General features: G+C 39.8%; 1 protein-coding gene across 6 annotated transcripts in view; it reads left to right on the top strand.

Annotated features, from left to right (window-relative positions):
• DGKI (diacylglycerol kinase iota) overlaps positions 1-18,490 on the top strand; it is a 451,310-nt gene that overhangs the window by 273,942 nt on the left and 158,878 nt on the right. For all 6 annotated transcript variants that reach the window (XM_088018199.1, XM_088018200.1, XM_088018198.1 and 3 more), the window contains 2 exons: positions 5,584-5,657; positions 7,091-7,202. In XM_088018199.1, the coding sequence (XP_087874325.1) occupies positions 5,584-5,657; positions 7,091-7,202 (186 nt within the window). The remainder of the gene's footprint in view (positions 1-5,583; positions 5,658-7,090; positions 7,203-18,490) is intronic.

The following is an 18,490-nucleotide window of genomic DNA, read 5'->3' as shown; positions in this document are numbered from 1 at the left end:
CAAATCCAACTGAAAAATGAGCAGAGGACTTGAATAGACATTTTTCCAAAGAAGATGTACAGATGGCCAACAGCCACATGAAAAGATGCTTAACATCATTAATCATCTGAGAAATGCAAATCAGAGCTACAGTGAGGTATTACCTCACACTTGTCAAAATGACTGGAATCAAAAAGACAAGAAATAAGTATTGGTGAGGATTTGGAGGAAAAAAGGAATCCTTGTACACTATTGGTGGAAATCCAAATTGGTACAGCCACTGTGGAAAACAGTATGGAGTTTCCTCAAAAATTTAAAAATAAAAATACTATATGATCCAGTAATTCTGGATCTACTGGATATTTACCCAAAGAAAACGAAAACTCTAATTTGAAAAGATATATGCACCACTATGTTTATTGTAGCATTATTTACAATAGCCAAGATATGAAAGCAACCCAAGTGTGCATTGATAAATGAATGGATAAAGAAGATGGGGTATACATATATGTATGTATGTATACGTGTGTGTGTACATACATACACACACACACACACACACACACACAATGGAATATTACTCAGCCATTAAAAAGAATGAAATCTTGCCATTTGCAACAACATGGATGGACCTAGAAGGTACAAAGCTAACTGAAATAAGTCTGTCAGAAACCATATGATTTCAGTCCTATGTAGAATTTAAGAAAACAAATGAACAATGAAGAAAAACAACAAACAAAAGACTCTTAAATACAGAGACTGAACAGGAGGTTACCAGAGGGGAAGTAGGTGGGGAGAGGGGCGAAATAAAGGGGCCTAAGAGGTACAAACTTCCGGTTAAAAAATAAATAAGTCATGGACATGAAAAGGACAACATAGGGAATATAGTCAGTAAGATTATAAAAATGGTATTTGGAGACAGATGATGACTTCACTGGGTGAGAACTGAGTAATGTACAGAGATATTGAATCATCACATTGTACATCTGAAACTAATAACACTGTATGTGAAGTATACTTCAGTAAGAAAAATGTGTAATCACCAATTAGTAAAGCACATGTGAGACATCAATCTCCTGACTCAGCTGAAAGAAGAGACAGAGGCCCTTACCACCGGTGTCAATAACCCTTGGCATCGCTTTCAGGTAGTTCAGGTCTCATACAATTGCAGTGAAAACAAGCATCTTTTAGTAATAGAGACTCTTGAAAGCACAAGTACTGCTTTCTTAAAGCTGGAGGCAAGAAAGACAGTGGTCCCCTGAACTATGAAGGTCTTTTATTGATAAAATTATGCCTATTAAAGTAACGGCAACCTCCCTGTTTCTTCAGCTGCTGGCAACCCAACCAAAAATAAACTTGCCCTACTTTTCCAGTATTTTTTTTTCTTTTTATATTTTATATTTTATTTTAGCCATTGTATCTCATGGTTTTTTGTTTGCATTTCCCTAATGACTAAGTATGCTAAGCATATTTTTCATGTGCTTGTTTTCCATCCATATGTTTTTTTTTAATTTTTTTATTGTTATGTTAATCACCATATATTACATCATTAGTTTTTGGTGCAGTGTTCCATGATTCATTGTTTGTTCATAACACCCAGTGCTCCATGCAGAACGTGCCCTCCTCAATACCCTTCACCAGGCTAACCCATCCCCCCACCCCCTCCCCTCCAGAACCCTCAGTTTGTTTTTCAGAGTCCATCATCTCTCATGGTTCGTCTCCCCCTCTGACATACTCCCCTTTTCTTCCTCTCCTGTTATCTTCTTCTTTTTCTTTTTTCTTAAAATATGTTGCGTTGTTTGTTTCAGAAGTACAGATCTGTGATTCAACAGTCTTTTCACATTGAGAAGAATGGTGGTGGCACCTGCTCAGGGGTCAATGCCATGTTGAATGGCATTTACTGTTCAAATCAGCTGCAGTGAAATTAACCTCTGTATACTCCCTAACAACTTATCTCCTGCATCTAGCAGTCCCCCGATGATGAATATCTCACTCATGGGTGGCTATATAGCAGGGATTAAAAGAAGGTTGATACCCACGAGAGACTATGGACTCTGAGAAACAAACTGAGGGTTCTAGAGGGGAGGGAGGTGGGAGGTTGGGTTAGCCTGGTGATGGGTATTACAGAGGGCACGTTCTGCATGGAGCACTGGGTGTTATATGCAAACAATGAATCATGGAACACTACATCAAAAACTGATGATGTTGAAAAAGTGCTCAACATTGCTCGGCATCAAGGAAATCTAAATCAAAACCTCAATGAGATACCACCTCACACCAGTCAGAATGGCTAAAATTAACAAGTCAGGAAACGACAGATGCTGGCGGGGATGCAGAGAAAGGGGAACCCTCCTACACTGTTGGTGGGAATACAAGCTGGTGCAGCCACTCTGGAAAACAGTATGGAGGTTCCTCAAACAGTTGAAAATAGCGCTACCCTACGATCCAGCAATTGCACTACTGGGTATTTACCACAAAGATACAAATGCAGGGATCCGAAGGGGTACGTGCACCCCAATGTTTATAGCAGCAATGTCCACAATAGCCAAACTGTGGAAAGAGCCAAGATGTCCATCGACAGATGAATGGATAAAGAAGATGTGGTATATATACACAATAGAATATTATGCAGCCATCAAAAGGAAGGAGATCTTGCCATTTGCAACGACGTGGATGGAACTGGAGGGTGTTACACTGAGCAAAATAAGTCAATCAGAGAAAGACATGTATCATATGACTTCACTGATATGAGGAATTCTTAATCTCAGGAAACAAACAGGGTTGCTGGAGTGGTGGGGGGGTGGGAGGGATGGGGTGGCTGGGTGATAGACATTGGGGAGGGTATGTGCTATGGCGAGTGCTGTGAATTGTGCAAGACTGTTGACTCACAGATCTGTACTTCTGAAACAATGCAATATATGTTAAGAAAAAAAAGATAGGAGGGGAAGAATGAAGGGGGGAAATCAGAGGGGAAGACCAACCATGAGAGACGATGGACTCTGAACAACAAACTGAGGGTTCTAGAGGGGAGGGGGGTGGGGGGATGGGTTAGCCTGGTGATGGGTATTAAAGAGGGCACGTTCTGCATGGAGCACTGGGTGTTATGCACAAACAATGAATCATGGAACACTACATCAAAAACTAATGATGTATGGTGATTAACATAACAATAAAAATTTTTAAAAATGATGTAATGTATGGTGATTAACTTAACATAATAAAAAAAAAGGTTGATACTACAAGTCAAAATATCTAATAATCCAAATGCAAAGAGGCCAAAATGGCTGCCAGACAACTAGGAAAGACTTGGTATCAGCCAATACAGGCAAGATTTCAGGTGAATTGGTTTGTGTAATCCTATCTGTGTGTGTGTGTGTGTGTGTGTGTGTGTGTGTGTGTGTGTGTGTGTGTGTGTGAGATGAGAAAAAAAACATTAGAAATAAAATCTAAATATTTAGGATTCATTCCTAGGTCTACCTTTATGAGGTATATGACTTTGGGGGTATCATGTAACCTTTCAGAAGAGTTTGCTTTCCTCATTTAAAACAGGCATAATAATAATAATAATAATGTGATGTGTCACGCAGGGACACAGGATATTTCTATAAGGACATCACTGTATGTTTTTTGAGTGAGAAATGGAACGGACAGTAGATTAGCTAGAGCAATTCAATGTATAGATAACAACAGACCATCTCATTTTTGCCACAGTGTGAAGTCAGTGTTTCTGAGGTAGTAGTTAATCTCTCACATAAACGTAGTTTGTATGAATACTACATCAGAAAAGCATAGGACAATAACAAAATCCTTTGTACAGCATTATTTTTCCTCCTTCCTATGTTTTCTTCTTTTTATTTGTTAATACATGAGCTTGTGTATAGGAACATATTTTATGTGCAGATATTTTCCTTCATGTGTTTGAAATAGGAGAAAGGTTAAAAGCTGCTGTTCTTTCTTTCCCAGATTTTATTTATTTATTTGAGAGAGAGCGAGCAGGAGCAGGGGGGAGGAGGCAGAGGGAGAAGCGGACTCGCAGCTGAGCGGGGAGCCTGACTCAGGGCTCCATCCCAGGACCCTGAGATCATGACCCGAGCCAAAGGCAGTTGCTTAACCATCTGAGCCACCCAGGTGCTGTTCTAAAGACATACAAAATTTAAAGGCAGTAATATGTAAGAAAACTCTGTGAAGCATGATACATGGTGTATTGCACTCTTTTATAATTTGATAAATTCCCAGAATCACTGACATGTTTCCTAGGAAGAAAAAGTAGAAAATTTAAAAAGATTTCTGTTCTAAATACAATAATTTTATAGTTTCTTTTTTTGTAAGGTAAACAGTACTGCTTTGTATGCTCTTCATATATCACATCCTATTTTTAAAGTTTTAGTTACAACACTCAATTTTGGTAATTTAAGATATTTTCCTTGGTATAGTCATCCATCAACTCATTCCAAGTGCTTAAATTGGGAGACTGCATGTTTTCTTAGTGTCTGAGGATATTGTAAAAACACCTTCAATCAATATCTAGAATTTGATTCCTTTCTATGTAACATTTTAAAGTAATTTGTTTATTTGGGGCTATATTATTTCCTGGAAACATTTTTGGAGCATACTCATGAAAATTGGACTTCATTAAGATGAGCTGGGAAAACAACGAGACTCACTGTTCTTAGCCTGAACACTCTTTTTAAAGAAGTCTTTAAAAATTTGCAGGAAGCTTGGAAATGCATTACTCCGCTCACCAAAAGAGAAGATAATGGGGAATTCTGTGGTGAGGGTTTGGGGAGAGCAAATACAAAAGTACACCTTTGACATTGAGAAGTCTATAGTCATGACTAGAGTTTTCTTCTTTTGACTTTTGTCACCAATGGGAAATGAGAAAGGGAAATGAAAGCCTTTTCTTTGATTAGTCAGAGTATGCTCAAGGGAAGTGCTAACCGGTGAGGGAAGCTCCATACAGAGGTATTGAGGCCAGGCCAGACTGAGGCCCTTGAGACACCCAGGGTCACGTCCAGGTCCAGGAAAGCAGTTTATCTCAGAGGACCAGTCAACGTCTGTAAGACATTAAATGTGTAAGAGCAAATCCCTAATGGAGATACCACTGATTTATGATAGTTTTTTAAAAGCTTGCAATATATAGTCCTCTTAAACAGTTTTCAAAATGTTATGTTTGGTGTTTTCAAAATAAAAATTGATCTCAGAAAGCAAGTAACTATCCCAGATAACTGTGGTGGAGATCCCTACTGCCTGAACTTTTTATTCCTTTAAATGTTCATAAATCTTTTAAGGTTGATACTACAATTTAAAATATCTAATATTCCAAGGTTAAGAATGATGGCAGTTCCTTTGCTTATAAAGCCAGAGAAAAACTATTTTGGTCAAATGGCAGCTTTGTTTTTATACCAAAACAAAACCATGCTCTGAACCCTGGGTCTGCTAAAGTTATAATCAGAATGCATTTTTAGTCATAAGGCATTCACTTAAGCGAGTTGAGGGCAAGGGAAAGACCAGGATATATATTATATATTATATATATGCATAATACATAATATATATTAGACTTGTGACTACTTCAAAACCCTTTTTCTACTTTGATTGTTGCAGTGTGATGGAACAGATCTCACTCCAAAGATTCAGGAACTGAAGTTCCAGTGTATAGTATTTTTAAATATACCCAGGTAAGCTCTGTTCATCCTTTTTCTTTGGTTTGATGTGAACTCCGTTTGACTTGAGGTTATCGGGTTTCATTATAGAAAATGTCCAGGGTACAAACAGTGAAAGTAAGTTATCTTACTGGCTCATTAGGGGTTTCCAGGTCTGATCATTTTGTTCTCCTCCTCAGTTTGTTTAGTGTTCCAGGTGGTGGGTGGGTGGTTTTTATCCAATGTGGCATGCGTAGTATACACTTATCCATCGTTAAGAAACCCAGGCGCCCCTATTTACTGGAACATTTTAATATAATTCTTATTTACTGATTCCCTCTCCCTCCCAAGAATAATAGACTTGAATAAATCCCTGTTCTCAGTTTCCCAAAAGCTGTTAGGAAACCATCCAACCTGATTTTAGCATGGAACTCATTCAAAATTGTTGCTAGATGATTGCTTTGAAAAAATAGGCTCAATTAGAGTAGTATTTTCTAGCCAGGATGTCAACTCTCTTTGGTGCCATTATGTTCCTCAGGAGAAAGGGATATTTAAGATTAACTAGACTCAAAATAAGCACATTATCTCAGTGGTACAAAATTAGAGTCTGGGCTCCCAAGCCAAGATTTTCGAGGGGATGAATCTATGACCCTTTGTTACTTGCAAACCACACGACTCAAGACACAAAATCTGCAGATAGGTTCTATTTAGACTGAATTTAATTGAAATGAGAATTGTATGTAAATCTATGGCTAGGAAAACATAGTCTCCTGATTACTTTTGGCAGTACTCAGGGTAGTCACCTACAATCCTATTCCAGAAGGATTTTCATCTTCATTATTTCCATAAAAGACCTAGATTCTCGGGAAACATTATTTTCTCAGGAAACATTAGCTTCTTTAATTTTTTGCCCTCTGTTTTTCTTCTTGCTCCCTGTCTCTCCATTCCTTTTCCAATTTCCTTTACTTCTTTCTCTTCATCTCTTATCTTTTCCTCATAGCTTTCTCACTCTTCCTCAGCTACCTTTCTCTGCTTACCTTCCTGGTGGTTATTTATTATCTTAGTTATGCACATAATGACCACTGTGTACCCACCTCGGTTTCTTGGCCCTTTTCTGCTGGAATGCAACGTCTTCCTCCAAGACCAAATTCTGGAACCGCCTATGGGTAACTTATGGCATGTCATAGAAAACAGACATAATGGATCACTGAGTGAGAAGTGTTAACAATAATGAGTTAGGGGATAGTTGGGCACCAAGAGACGCTTGTGTTATAAAGTTGTGGCCCATTTTCACAGATGGGTATTTGGAAATGATAAGACCATTTTCTTTTCTATCAGAAGGTGTGCACCAAGAATAGAAAACTGATCTTAGGTGAGATACATGTTGGATCTCACTGTAAGGTAATACCTTATGACAATTGGGAGAGCAATGGAATAAATTTAATTCTGTTTTTAATCTTGTCTTGCAGATATTGTGCTGGCACAATGCCCTGGGGGAACCCAGGAGATCACCATGATTTTGAACCTCAGCGTCATGATGATGGTTATATTGAAGTCATTGGATTCACTATGGCATCTTTGGTGAGCAATGCAATATTTTATTGAAATGAAATACATTTTAGTTCCAGAGTTTATTCATCTCATAGATTTTTGGGTTTTGGCCTTTAATTTTCTCTCCTATTTTACCAATTTATAAACTTTATGCAGTATAGAATTGACTGGGGAAAACAAGAACAGAAGATAATTCTTTGTGTCACTCAGGAAATTGATGCACAATTGTTTGAATTTCAAAAATAAATATTATTTGTTAATTTTCCTGATTAATTTTCTACCAGAACAAAATGCAACATTTTTATGGAAATTAAAGAGTATTATGTCCCAGAAATACCTCAGCATTAATGCAGAAACCTTGCCATTTGATACCTTTTTGTTTCACTGAGGACCTACCTTTGTTTAGGTAGAAAGGAAGGTGGTCATTTGTATGCATCTTTATCTTGCCTACTTAAAAATGAGGTGGATATCTCCATTATCACAAAATACCTGAATAAAGAAAGACATCATTATTGTGACAATGATGAATATTCATTTGCTATAGCATTGAAATCACCTTTGCATTTTAATTTTGTTTGCTTGCATTAAATTGTGAATTATAGTGTAAGGGCAATTTCAAGCAGGTTTTGTTAAATTTTATTTTTATTTTTTATTATTATGTTATATCACCATACATTACATCATTAGTTTTTGATGTAGTGTTCCGTGATTCATTATTTGCGTATAACACCCAGTGCTCCATGCAGAACGTGCCCTCTTTAATGCCCATCACCAGGTTAACCCATCCCCCCACCCCCCCTCCCCTCTAGAACCCTCAGTTTGTTTTTCAGAGTCCATCGTCTCTCATGGTTCGTCTCCCCCTCCGATTCCCCCCCTTCATTTTTCCCCTCCTGCTATCTTCTTCTTCTTTTTTTTTTTAACATATAATGTATTACTTGGTTCAGAGGTACAGATCTGTGATTCAACAGTCTTGCACAATTCACAGCGCTCACCGTAGCACACAGCCTCCCCAATGTCTATCACCCAGCCACCGCATCCCTCCCACCCCCCACCACTCCAGCAACCCTCAGTTTGTTTCCTGAGATTAAGAATTCCTCATATTAGTGAGATCAGATGATACATGTCTTTCTCTGATTGACTTATTTCACTTAACATAATACCCTCCAGTTCCATCCACATCGTTGCAAATGGCAAGATCTCATTCCCTTTGATGTCTGCATAATACTCCATTGTGTGTATATACCACATCTTCTTTATCCATTCATCTGTCGATGGACATCTTGGCTCTTTCCACAGTTTGGCTATTGTGGACATTGCTGCTATAAACATTGGGGTGCACGTACCCCTTCGGATCCCTACATTTGTATCTTTGTGGTAAATACCCAGTAGTGCAATTGCTGGATTGTATGGTAGCTCTATTTTCAACTGTTTGAGGAACCTCCATACTGTTTTCCAGAGTGGCTGCACCAGCTTGCGTTCCCACCAAGAGTGTAGGAGGGTTCCCCTTTCTCCGCATCCCCGCCAATGTCTGTCGTTTCCTGACTTGTTAATTTTAGCCATTCTGACTGGGGTGAGGTGGTATCTCATTGAGGTTTTGATTTGGATTTCCCTGATGCCGAGCGATGTGGAGCACTTTTTCGTGTGTCTGTTGGCCATTTGGATGTCTTCTTTGGGAAACTGTCTGTTCATGTCTTCTGCCCATTTCTTGACTGGATCATTTGTTCTTTGGGTGTTGAGTTTAAGAAGTTCTTTGTAGATTTTGGATACTAGCCCTTTATCTGATATGTCATTTGCAAATATGTTCTCCCATTCTGTCAGTTGTCTTTTGGTTTTGTGGACTGTTTCTTTGGCTGTGCAAAAGCTTTTTATCTTGATGAGGTCCCAATAGTTCGTTTTTGCCCTTGCTTCCCTTGCCTTTGGCGATGTTTCTAGGAAGAAGTTGCTGTGGCTGAGGTCGAAGAGGTTGCTGCCTGTGTTCTCCTTTAGGATTTTGATGGACTCCTGTCTCACATTTAGGTCTTCCCCCATTTTGAGTCTATTTTTATGTGTGGTGTAAGGAAATGGTCCAGTTTCATTCTTCTGCATGTGGCTGCATGTGGCTGTCCAATTTTCCCAACACCATTTGTTGAAGAGACTGTCTTTTTTCCATTGGACATTCTTTCCTGCTTTGTCAAAGATGAGTTGACCATAGAGTTGAGGGTCCATTTCTGGGCTCTCTATGCTGTTCCATTGATCTATGTGTCTGTTTTTGTGCCAGTACCATACTGTCTTGATGATGACAGCTTTGTACTAGAGCTGGAAGTCTGGAATTGTGATGCCGCCAGCTTCGCTCTTCTTTTTCAACATTCCTCTGGCTATTCGGGGTCTTTTCTGGTTCCATACACATTTTAGGATTATTTGTTCCATTTCTTTGAAAAAAGTGGAGGATGGTATTTTGATGGGGCTTGCTCTGAATGTGTAGATTGCTCTAGGTAGCACTGACATCTTCACAATATTTGTTCTTCCAATCCATGAGCATGGAATGTTTTTCCATTTCTTTGTGTCTTCCTCAATTTCTTTCATGAGTATTTTATAGTTTTCTGAGTACAGAGTCTTTGCCTCTTTGGTTAGATTTATTCCTAGGTATCTTATGGTTTGGGGTGCAATTGTAAATGGGATTGACTCCTTAATTTCTCTCTCTTCTGGGTTGTTGTTGGTGTATAGGAATGCCACTGATTTCTGTGTATTGATTTTATATCCTGCACTTTACTGAATTCCTGTATGAATTCTAGCAGTTTTGGGGTGGAGTCTTTTGGATTTTCCACATAAAGTATCATATCATCTGCAAAGAGTGAGCGTTTGACTTCTTCTTTGCTGATTCAGATGCCTTTTATTTATTTATTAATTTTTTGTCTGATTGCTGTGGCTAAGACTTCTAATACTATGTTGAATAGCAGTGGTGATAGTGGACATCCCTGCTGCGTTCCTGACCTTAGGGGGAAAGCTCTCAGTTTCTCCCCAATGAGAATGATATTTGTTGTGGGTTTTTCATAGATGGCTTTTATGATATTGAGATATGTACCCTCAATATCATAAAAGTATATCCCTATACTCTGAAGAGTTTTGATGAAGAAAGGATGCTGTACTTTGTCAAATGCTTTTTCTGCATCTATTGAGAGGATGATATGGTTCTTCTTCTTCTTTCTTTTATTAATGTATTGTATCACATTGATTGATTTGCAGATGTTGAACCAACCTTGCAGCCCAGGGATAAATCCCACTTTGTCGTGGTGAATAATCCTTTTAATGTACTGTTGGATCATATTGGCTAGTATTTTGGTGAGAATTTTTGCATCCATGTTCATCAAGGATATTGGTCTTTAATTCTCCTTTTTGATGGGGTCTTTGTTTGAGGATCAAGGAAATGGTGGCCTCATAAAACGAGTTTGGAAGTTTTCCTTCCATTTCTATTTTTTGGAACAGTTTCAGAAGAATAAGTATTAATTCTTCTTTAAATGTTTGGTGGAATTCCCCTGGGAAGCCATCTGGCCCTGGGCTTTTGTTTGTTGGGAGATTTTTGATGACTGCTTCAATTTCCTTAGTGGTTATAGGTCTGTTCAAGTTTTCTATTTTTTCGTGGTTCAGTTTTGGTAGTTGATACATTTCTAGGAATGCATCCATTTCTTCCAGGTTATCTAATTTGCTGGCATAGAGTTGCTCATAATATGTTCTTATAATTGTTTGTATTTCTTTGGTGTTGGTTGTGATCTCTCCTCTTTCGTTCATGATTTTGTTGATTTGGGTCATTTTTCTTTTTGATAAGTCTGGCCAGGGGTTTATTAATCTTGTTAATTCTTTCAAAGAACCAGCTCCTAGTTTCATTGATCTGTTCTACTGTTCTTTTGGTTTCTATTTCATTGATTTCTGCTCTGATCTTTATTATTTCTCTTCCCCTGCTGGGTTTAGGCTTTATTTGCTGTTTTTCTCCAACTCCTTTAAGTGTAGGGTTAGGTTGTGTATTTGAGACCTTTTTTGTTTCTTGAGAAAGGCTTATATTGCTATACACTTTCCTCTCAGGACTGCCTTTGCTGCATCCCAAAGATTTTGAACCGTTGTGTTTTCATTTTCATTGGTTTCCGTGAATTTTTTAAATCTTCTTTAATTTCCTGGTTGACCCACTCATTCTTTAGTAGGATGCTCTTTAGCCTCTATGTATTTGAGTTCTTTCCAGCTTTCCTCTTGTGATTGAGTTCTACTTTCAAAGCACTGTGGTCTGAGAATATGCAGGGAATGATCCCAATCTTTTGGTAGCAGTTGAGACGTCATTTGTGACCTAGGATGTGATCTTTTCTGGAGAATGTTCCATGGGCACTAGATAAGAATAAGTATTCTGTTGCTTTGGGATGGAATGTTCTGAATATATCTGTGAAGTCCATTTGGTCCAGTGTGTCATTTAAAGTATTTATTTCCTTGTTGATCTTTTGCTTAGATGATCTGTCCATTTCATTTAGGGGAGTGTTAAAGTCCCCCACTATTATTGTATTGTTGTTGATGTGTTTCTTTGCTTTTGTTATCAATTGGCTTATGTAATTGGCTGCTCCCATGTTAGGGGCATAGATATTTACAATTGTTAGATCTTTTTGTTGGATAGACCCTTTAAGTAGGATATAGTGTCCTTCCTCATCTCTTATTACAGTCTTTGGTTTAAAATCTAATTTGTCTGTTATAAGGATTGCCACCCCAGCTTTCTTTTGACGTCTCTTAGCATGGTCAATGGTTTTTCAGCCCCTCACTTTCAATCTGGGGGTGTCTCTGGGTCTAAAATGAGTCTCTTGCATACAGCATATTGATGGGTCTTGTTTTTTTATCCAATCCAATAGCCTGTGTCTTTTGATTGGGGCATTTAGCCCATTTACATTCAGGGTATCTATTGAAAGATATGAATTTAGTGCCTTTGTATTGCCTGTAAGGTGACTGTTACTGTATATTGTCTGTGTTCCTTTCTGGTCTATGTTGGTTTTAGGCTCTCTCTTTGCTTAGAGGACCCCTTTCAATATTTCTTGTAGGGCTGGTTTTGTGTTTGCAAATTCCTTTAGTTTTTGTTTGTCCTGGAAGCTTTTTATCTCTTCTTCTATTTTCAATGACAGCCTAGCTGGATACAGTATTCTTGGCTGCATATTTTTCTCATTTAGTGCTCTGAATATATCATGCCAGTCCTTTCTGGTCTGCCGCCAATCTAATGTTTCTACCATTGTAGGTTACATATCTCTTCTCCTGAGCTGCTTTCAGGATTTTCTCTTTGTGTCTGAGACTCATAAGTTTTACTATTAGACGTCGGGGTGTTGACCTATTTTTATTTATTTTGAGAGGGGTTCTCTGTGCCTCCTGGATTTTGATGCCTGTTTACTCCCCCAAATTAAGGAAGTTCTCTGCTATAATTTGCTCCAATATACCTTCTGCCCTTGTCTCTCTTTCTTCTTCTTCTGTGATCCCAATTATTCTAATGTTGTTTCATCTTATGGTATCGCTTATCTCCCGAATTCTGCCCTCGTGATCCAGTAGTTGTTTATCTCTTTTTCTCAGCTTCTTTATTTTCCATCATTTGGTCTTCTATACCAGTAATTCTTTCTTCTTCCTCATTTATCCTAGCAGTTAGAGCCTCCAATTTTTATTGCACCCCATTAATAGCCTTTTTGATTTCGACTTGGTTAGATTTTAGTTCTTTTATTTCTCCAGAAAGGGTTTCTCTAATAACTTCCATGCTTTTTTCAAGCCCAGCTAGTATCTTTAAAATCATCATTCTGAACTCTAGTTCTGACATCGTACTTATGTCCGTATTGAGTAGGTCCCTGGCAGTCGGTACTGCCTCTTGTTCTTTTTGTTGAGGTGATTTTTTCCATCTTGTCATTTTGTCCAGAGGAGAATAGATGAATGAGAGAACAAAATGCTACCAGGGTAACAATGTCCCCAGAAAATATACACTAAACAAATCAGAAAAGACCTGAAACCAGGGGGAAGAAAGGGAAAGAAAAAAGAAAAAGGAAAAAAAAGAAAAAGATAAAAACAAACAAAAACAGAACAAAACAAAAAAAAACAGAATATGATCAGATATGATCAGGCTGGTGCATAGATCAGTGCCACACACTAGATTTTGGGTGTATTTTGGTCTGCTGGAAGAAAGTACCTCCCAGAATTTTAAAGAAAGAAAAACTTATATATGTACAAAAATAAGGATTAATGTGGTGAAGGGATGGACTATGACTGTAAATATGAAAATTATAAAAGATTTTATAAAAGGAATTGATAAGAAGTTGAAAAAAGAGGATTAAAAAAAAGGGGAGAGAATGTGATCAGGCAGGAGATTAGAACAAAGCCATACACTAGAATTTAGGGTATGTTTTGATCTGTTAGAAGAAAATGTATCTCAAAGTTTTAGAGGGAGAACAACTTATGTATATATATACCACAAAAAAGGGTAACTACTATGAAGGGTTAGAATATGACTCTGAAAATGAAAAATAAAAATGTTTTTTAAAAAAGGATTGATAAGATGTTGGTTGAAAAAGGGAAAAAGAAAAATTAAAAAAAAATGAGTTAAAAAAATTAACTTTGAATGACTAAAGAATCATGGTAAAAAAGCCATGAATTCTATGTGCAGTATTCCCCTAGTGCTGGAGTTCTGCCGTTTCTCATTGATCAGTAAACTTGGCCTTGGCTGGCTGTTCTTGCTGATCTTCTGGGGGAGGGGCCTGTTGCTGTGGTTCCCAAATGTCTTTGCGGAGGCGGAATTGCCCCACCCTTGCCAGGTCCGGGCTAAGTAATCTGCTCTTTCGGGAGCTTTTATTCCCTGCAAGCTTTCCACACAACTTTGGAGGACGAGAGGGAAAATGGCGGCCTCCCAATCTCTGCCCGGAGCAGCCAAGAATTCGGGCCCCGCTCCTCAGTGTGCCCCCGGAGAAAAGAAGTCACTCCCGTGTCCCCGGTCTCTGGCCGCTCTCCGTGCTCACCCGGCCTGTGACCGAGCATTTCTATCTCTGGCACCCGACCCCGTGTGGAGTCCCCAAACCCAGCAGATCCCTGTGGTGCGCTCCCGCGCCGCTCCTCCCGGGGGAGGAAGGGGAGTCTCCCCGGATCTGTGGCTTGTTGGGTCCCTGCTGCAGGAGCAGTGGCCCGACTGGGCCGCGGATCACATTTTATGGCAACCCCGAGCTGAGAGCCCGCGCCTCGGCTCCGTCTCTGCAGCCGGCTTCCCTGCTCCGATCCCTGGGAGCTCTGCCGCACTCAGGCACCCCCGGTCTTTCTGTGACCCCGAGGGTCCTGAGACCACACTGTCCCGCGAGGGTTCCACCCCCCGCTTAGCCACTGGAGCGACGTCCCTCAGCGGAGCCGACTTCTAAAAGTTCCGATTTTGTGCTCCGCGGCTCTATCACTTGCCAGAAGTGGCCGATGAAGGCCCCCTCCCCCGCCGTCTATCCTCCCGAATATCGCCTCGGATTCACTTCTCCGCACGTCCTACCTTCCAGAAAGTGGTCGCTTTTCTGTTCAGAGTTGCTGCTATTCTTTTCTTCGATCTCCTGTTGAGTTCGTAGGTGTTCAGAATGGTTTGATCCCTATCCAGCTGAATTCCTGGGACCAGACGAAATCCAGGTCTCCTACTCCTCCGCCATCTTGCTCCTACATCCATAAGGTCACATTCTAAGGTACTGGGGGTTAGGATGGCAATATATCTCTTTGGAGGACACAAGCTAACCCATAACAAGGGGTTGTTGGGAGGACTGAGATAAAAGGGCGTCAATACAGAGTGGGAGCTAGTGCCCAGAGTCCCTCTTGCCCAGCACATACTGAAACAAATCTCCTCAAGCAGGTTTTAGCTATGTATTTCAACTTATTATTGAATGATGAGGAAACCAATTAAAAATTATGTTTATCATCTTGTGTAAATCAGGCCACCCTATCAGTTTATAAAATGAATTAAAAAAATCTCCTTTCAACCCATGGTTAGCACTTGGTTTGTGCTACACCTTATGCTTGAGGGTAAGAAGGTTGCATTTCTTGCTCTAAACAAGCCAGAGCAGCTCTCTTGGTCACTCATCCTGTGGATTCCTACTGACTTTTCCTCAATCACCTCAGGTTGCTGAGATCAGAGAGAATAGCCTCTTGTGATTGTGGCAAATGTCCATCACCTGATATGGTGATGCTGCTAATGAAATCTGCCCTCTCTGGGACGAAATGATTGTTAAGTGTTGAAGATTGGTCTGGGATTGATCTAATTTTCAGGTCGTAGTTCACGTCCTGCTCTTTCCAAAGGTCTGTTAGCTAATTACAGGCAAAGACTCAGCTGAGAGCAAATGTAGTAATAAACTCAAGAAGGATGTGTGCAAGGAAGAATTCTTGGAAGCAGTCAAAAAAGGTTCAAATCTGGCCACATGTGTTTTACTCATTCATTTATTCGTGGATTCAGTGAACATTTATTGAATGTTCACCAGTGTGCCAGAGCTTCCTACTCCTGACTATGTGGCAGAAGTCTGTCAGGGAATGTGGAGGAGAAGATGATCCTTCACCTAGGCTTGGGCAGGGTGGGGGAGGGTGGAGGGGGGGAGCAAAGAGAATATTAGATTCTTCTGCATTGCTCTCAGGATGAAAATCGAAATGTAGGCCTGCAAGACTGAGTTTCTCTCTGATTCTCTAGCCTTTCCACTGCCCTCTTTGCTTTCTAGCTCAAGTAGCCTCTCAAGTCAAGCTTAGCTTGGAACATCTCTTGTTGCTTTTGCACCACAGGACCGTTGCACATGCTTTTTCTCTCTAAAATGTTCTCTGACTCTCCATCTTCTGTAACTTCTCAGCCCATATCTATGTCAGGTCCTTTTTAGAGTCTTGCTTGGGTTATTTTTGTTGACAATTGCACAATGTCTGGACATGAAAGAGATAGCAGACTGACACTCAATAACTGGAGGAGAGTTTGTGGAGGGACTTGACAAATAGTGAACTAGGTTTCTGAGAAGGAACGATGGATGGTGGCATATTCCTGAGCTGAAGGTGCAGAGGTAACGAAGCAGTCACCTGCACCCGAAGAAGGACTGTTTGGGAAGGACTACCTCATAGGGGTAGTGTTTGCTAAGTGGAAGCAGTGAGCCAGTGCCAACCTGTCAGGGAGGGAGCCAGAGCCCTAGATATAGTTACCTTACTCTTCTTGGCCCAGTAGATCTTCCACTGGTGCCTCCCTCTGGAGAAGTCTGACCAGAAGCCAGGGGACAAGCAGCTACTGATATAGTCTGAGTGGGTCAGGCTCACAGGGCAAGAAGGAGGGTAGGAAAGGATGTAGTGCCAGCCAGGAGTGGCAGGTCGTGGGTATCCATCACTCCAATGTGTGTCTTCCACATAGCAGAGACTGATACAAGTAGCTGGCTTGAGAAAACGTGGCAGAGTGAATGCATTTTGCCAGGAGAAGAAGAATGGGATTGGGCATTCTATAGAAAGAGAAATGTACATACGCTCAGCGGTATGAGGGATTCTAGTCCTCCGTGGGAACTGTAATTCATTTTATGGAGGTGAAAATTGAGAGTGGTAGGCAAGGACCAGATCATGGAGTGATTACAGGATTTGTCTAGAGGTTTTGACTTTATTCCAGGGTCACTGGGGAATTAGTAAAGTGTGCTTTTAAGGAAGTATTTATTATGAGAAAAGTCCAATATAAAAATAGACAAAATAATATATTGAACCCTCATGTGCCATTACCTAGCTTCTATAATGTTCAATAGATAGAAGATTGGGCAATCTTCTATCTGTCCCCACCTATGACCACATCCCTTATATTAGTGTGAAGCATATCTCTGGCATTTTATCACTTATAAATATTTCTGAATGTGTTTTTAAAAGATAAGACCTTTATGAACATAGCTATATGCCTTATATCTGAAAAAATTAAGACAGTAGCATCTGAGTATTACTGTTTACTGAGTGCTCAAATTTCCAGTTGTCTTGCAAATGTCCTTTGTTTTCTTATGCTCTGTGAGTTTGAACCAGGATCCAAATAAAATTTATTCACTGTAATTGATTAATGTGACTCTTATGTATCTATAGGTTTCTGTCCATCTCTTTAACTTCTTCATTTATTTATTGAAGAAACCAGGCTATTCATCCTGTAAAGTTTCCCTGCGTTTGAATTGTGCTGATAATATTCCGGAAGTGTCAATTAGCATGCTCTTCTCTCTTGCTGTTTCCTTTAAATTGATAGTTGGATGTAGATACAGCACTTCTGTCTCCCCAGTCCCCCAAATCTACTCTGTGAGTAGTGTTTTCTTCTTCCAAAAGAGGATAGGTAATATCTCGTTGTCTCTCTTTTTTGACTAATAGTCCCTGATGAGCATTGTCTGGATCCAGTGATCATTAGAGGTTGGCAGAGCAGTCATATTCTAATTCTGTCCCTTTTCACTGATTAACTGGAGTATTTCTATAAAGAGTAATTTCACCTATTATTTGGCTACTTGGTTACATAATTGGTATAGGGAAAGCAGGATAACAGATTATTTTTATTTATATGTTTTCAAAATAAGTAATAGCATCTTCTGTTGGTGATCATTGGTTTAAATGGATTTGAGTTTTTTTGGACACTTGCCATTCTAAGTTTGGGTCTCTGTACCCTCCCCTCGAATCTGGGTGGGCTTACAAATACTTGGCAAGTCTGGTATAGTGGAAGTGACCCTGGGTAACTTGGGGTTCTGGATCATGAAAGGCCATGCAGCCTATGGGCAATACAGGTCATACTGATGGTCTCTAATTAATAGGAATTTTATAAATTCCAGATAATATTCATAATTTAAAATGTCTCCCTGCTTTCATTCATTTAATGTCAGTCATAAATATTTATTGAACATTTATTGAACCCACAAATACTGAATTCAGAAATGGCACTCTGCTATGTAAAACAGTTATGAAATGGACCCAGAGACAAGCCCTGTCCTCAGGGTGCCCACAGTTCAGTGTTATGCGAGGACACAAAAAACACAGGCAATTGCGGTCTGGCATCATAAATTCTAGGAGAAAGGCATGTGTGGAGATAGGAAGAAGAAGTGAAACCAAACAGTGTTTGTAAATTGGGGAAATCAGCAAAAATTGCGCAGAGGAGGCAGGAGTACTTACGGATGCGATTGTGAGCGTCCATTCTGTGGGAGAATCACCTGAGAGAGCATGGTATCCTAGAGCACTCATGGTGGCTCAGTGATGACACAGACGGGGAAGAAAGACACTGGTGTGGAGAAAGGAGAGGCCAGGAACAGTTGTTTGTAACTGTGAAGCAGGGAGGTTGGCAGAGGTGGAATGAGACAGAATCAGAATGGTGG

Source organism: Eumetopias jubatus, unplaced genomic scaffold, assembly GCF_037043125.1.
Source record: "Eumetopias jubatus isolate StellerSeaLion01/CBP00866 unplaced genomic scaffold, mEumJub1_p1.0 scaffold_14, whole genome shotgun sequence".
NCBI classification, from domain to species: Eukaryota; Metazoa; Chordata; class Mammalia; order Carnivora; family Otariidae; genus Eumetopias; species Eumetopias jubatus.
This window is presented reverse-complemented; position numbering and strand designations above follow the sequence as displayed.